This window comes from Parasteatoda tepidariorum, chromosome 9, assembly GCF_043381705.1.
Source record: "Parasteatoda tepidariorum isolate YZ-2023 chromosome 9, CAS_Ptep_4.0, whole genome shotgun sequence".
Classification (NCBI taxonomy): Eukaryota; Metazoa; Arthropoda; class Arachnida; order Araneae; family Theridiidae; genus Parasteatoda; species Parasteatoda tepidariorum.
This window is the reverse complement of record NC_092212.1, coordinates 4,746,722-4,750,993: the sequence shown is the minus strand read 5'-3', so window position 1 is coordinate 4,750,993 and position 4,272 is coordinate 4,746,722. Positions and strand designations below refer to the sequence as shown.

General features: G+C 30.9%; 1 protein-coding gene across 1 annotated transcript in view; it reads left to right on the top strand.

Moving 5' to 3' along the window:
* Positions 1-4,272, top strand: part of LOC107442536 (neurogenic locus notch homolog protein 1) — a gene marked incomplete in the record, with an annotated part of 313,056 nt that overhangs the window by 271,405 nt on the left and 37,379 nt on the right. The window contains 2 exon segments of the mRNA XM_071185571.1: positions 1,623-1,739; positions 4,064-4,189. Of these exon segments, the coding sequence (XP_071041672.1) occupies positions 1,623-1,739; positions 4,064-4,189 (243 nt within the window).

Here is a 4,272-nt window from a genome sequence, read left to right as displayed (position 1 = left end):
TTAACCGGTTAACGCCCAGCGTCATATATTTAGGACAGTTCCTTTTTTCAAAGACATTCATTGTAGTGGGAAACTTTTTTCAGTATTTTCATTTATCTGGGTGAATTAAAAGATTCTCAGATACCATGATGATTTAGTTATTTCTGATTAGATCTAGAATTATAAGGAACAAGTACTTTTTGATCTATCAATGGCTTTTTGAATGCTCTAACTGTAGAAAAACCAATTAATTTCGATAATATATTTTACCACTTTTTCCATAAAACCACTTTTTATATCATTTCAATATGTAAATTGGGACAAACGGGTTAATTACTTTCAAAAATGAATTTGGGCTCGAGAGCACAACTGGTTCACATTTTAAATATTCTGCGCAGACAACTTATAGAAATATATTGATGACTTTCTGATGTAGGAGGTGATGGTAAGGAGGCTACAAGAGGCCTTAGACCAGCACCTCTTTTGTCAGATAGCCTTCACACGGTTTTTTATAAGTAGAGTGTACAGACTATTTAAAAAGTGAACCGGTTGGGCGGATGAACCCAAATTCTATTTAAAAAGAGCATGGGAGAAATTTATCATATATATTTGAGAATTGAATCGATAGTGGTAGACAAGTAAATAAGACAAGCCAATCATATTCAGAAATTAAACAAATTTTTAGACATATATTTCATACCACTTTCTTATTTTCACTAGAGTTTCCATTAAAGGGATCCTTCGTAAACTGGTTTACCTTCTTAGTGGTCTGATCGGACTACCTGTAGAAGCTTTCAGTGGTAGGAGGCGTTGCTTAGGCACAAAGTCATTTTATTCTGTGCAGTTTAGTTCAACATAATAGCCTCCAAATATTATATGACATGAGATTAAGCAATAATTTTTGTCTTGTAAACTTTTTAGTGGTAGTTTTTTTAACAGCTTGAAAATCAGTCGAATGCAAAGGGTTGAATCTAGTGAAACACATTTAATTTCTGATTCCATTGGGATAAATTTTAAGCAAAATAATTTTGCTCAGTTGCAATTACACTACCATTCACAAACTTTTTTTAATTTTAGGTTCCTATAAAAATGCGTTTCATGTTTTCGCTAAAGAGATTAGCAATTTATCAATAATACGAAAAATGTATTGCCTATATTTGAGAATCATTTTAATTACAAATATTTGACTGTACACCGTCTTGCATAAAACATATTATTGAATTTAATATAACTTATTTTTTACTCTTAAAGTTGAAAATATATATTGTTATTATATATTTTCTATAATATACATTTTATAATATTTTTTTTTAAAGTTTGTTTCGAGATAAAAATTATTTTCAGTCACATAACATTTTTTTAAGCATCCTGGTGACTTTCTATGCTCTTTGTATCGATATCTAGAACCACCTATCTCCTAAGAAATATTATTGTTTCTAACTTTCTCCTTTTATCACTTTCATATTTTTCAACTATCGAACTCAACCAGATATTTAATGGAACAAATTTCTTTGAAGTTTCCGATTAACTAATAAATATTCACCTAAGAAAAATAAAAGACGATCGAAATAAAAATGCCGGAATATACAAAAGTGATTATGAGAACTGTGTTTTTCATTTTATTCTTCTGAATTTTATTCCAGATATTGATAAGTGCCCATTCATGGATATCAAATGCACAAAACCGTTTGAAGAATGCAAAATGGGGGCTTGTGCATGCATGGAGAATTTCAAGAGGAATGACAAACAAGATTGTATTCGTAAGTACGATTTAGACTTATGGATATTTATATGCTTAAATATAAAAGGTCCTGAAAACTTAAAAGCGTGAAGACCATTGCAATTTTCATGTGCACTTTTTTCAGTAGTTGTTTATATTGATTTCAATTGTTGCTTATATTGTTTTCAATAATTAAGAAACCGCTTTCATTCAATTCCTTGCTGAAAAACTGTTATTACCAAGTCGCGATTTTCCGATCCAGTGACGTTTAACGATCCGCTCTCATGTATGGTATTTTTTTTAAATAAATAAAAAAAATAGTTCAGGTAAAAAAAAAATGAAAGCTTATGTTATAATTGCGAGCAGCTGCAAAAATCTAATCCATAAAAAAAAAATCTCCAGAAAAGAGAACGAGTCGTCAAAGGCCAATGGATCGTAAGTTAGCTGTCCGGTCACCTTGTGGTTAGTAATTAGCTTTTTAGTTCTTTCTTCTGTAATGGCATTGTATAGAAGAATTTTAAGGTAATGGCTACAAGCTTTTTAAACCATTCCAAATTACTCTAACGTGGGATCCCTGTTTAAGACTAATTTACTAAACGAACTTAAAATTTATTTAGAACTTTCGACCTCAAAACTCACCTATTCTTTGGTCATATCAGCTGAAGTGGTAAATCCTACGTTTTATGGTAACTAAAAAAACGTTTTTCCATAAGTAATGTATTTTAACTCATTCTAAAGGTTTGCTATTTCTGTTATGCCGTTATAAGAATGATATATTTTTAAATCTTTTTTTATTCTCATTATTGCTCTTTTTTCTCTGCTTTATAAAATGGAGCTCAATTTTACTCTATTTTGGTATTCTCACTAGTTTCAAATATCAATAGAAGGTAGTACCAAGAGTAGGTATTTTGATTAAACAAAACACCTATTTTCATTTTTTTATTTTATTTTATATTCTTAAAAACAGAGGAAGGTTTCACCATTAATAGGTATTTTTAAATCGCTCAAATGCTGGGCAAGGTTGCTATTTACCGTAACAAAACTATTTAAAGTAAGTAGGTAATTTTAGGACAAATTTCTAACCATTTTATACTTCTAATCAAATTTAAAACGACAACATAAACGAAGAGAACTTTAATTATGCAAAAGAAAATTTACCATCCTAAATAAGTTTATACTTGAAACGACATACATAAGTCAACCCGATACCGAGTTGTGAAGAAAACATGGCGTCATAAACAAATATCGTACAGTTTACAGTCACCATCAAAGTCTTGCGTGTTTTTACATAATTTTGCTACAGTTAGTTGCACCATGGAAGTATTTCTCGATCATACATCACAATTTATGGTTTTACTAAAATAAAATTATGTTTCATTTAACTCAACTTTGGGATAATGAGAAACTTTGCATCAAATACTGGTTAAAGATATACCGAGTGCTGCTTTTTCTTTCCTACAGTTAACGAAGAATTGGCTCACTTTGCATGACTTTTGACATTGATCATTTTCGATAAATCGAACATAAAGGATCTCTTTCTGTATTTCAAAACGGCCACTGATTATCCATTTCTTTATTAGTATTTAACCAGGCAGGAGACCAAGAATTTGCAATCTGTTCTTATTAATATCATTATTTAATCTGTATTATTCTACTTAAAATGTTTATTTGATGCGACATTCTTTTATTTAGCAATTCTATCTCTACATTATTTTAAGAAATAAAAAATTTAATACCCAGTTTACATTGCCTGCAATTTTTATTTTCAATATGTGTTGTTTACATTTTTTACGCGAAGAATCCTCCAATTCTGAACTAAACTAAACAAAACTCATTGGAGTGACAGCCCAAAGATGTCAAAGGCCCTCTGTACCCATCTCAGTTTTCTTGGCCATTGGGCTCTGAGATGCAAGAGCAGATGTGCGGTTGGGTGGTCAGCCTAGCGTAGAACCCCCAGTGTATTAGTTCGCAAGCATGCTTGGTGCTTATTTTATCGACCCACTGAAGGGATGAAAGGCCTTACCTTGCCCGAGGATCGAACCAAGGGCCTGGGGAACAACGATGCGTTACCACTCTGTCACTAGGCGTCACATCCTTAGCAGTCTAAGTATTATTTTCCATTAATTTTGATTTTCTGTCATTACTAACAAAATTCATCTATTTCAATTATTCACAATCACCAACTTCAAAATTATCTTCATAGTTTTCTATCTCACTTTTTCTAACGAAAAAATAACTATACAATTTTACGAAAATAATATTTTGTTCTATATCTAGAAAAAAAAAACTTCCTCAAGAAAAAAAAAATCAATACAGCAATATTTTTAAAAGATTTAAAATTAACTTATACTTAAATTGTTGCAGCTGACTTCTGTTCATCAAATCCTTGTGGAGAGAATGAAATTTGTGAAGATGTTTTAGATGAACCCGGGCGTGTGAAGTGTAGCTGCAAACATGGTTTCACATTTGATGGCAAAGCATGCCAAAAAGGTAATGTATGAATAAAATTGGAATTTGTAAACTGAAGATGTGATACCAAATAAAAAAAATATATATATATAGTTAGTAATTAG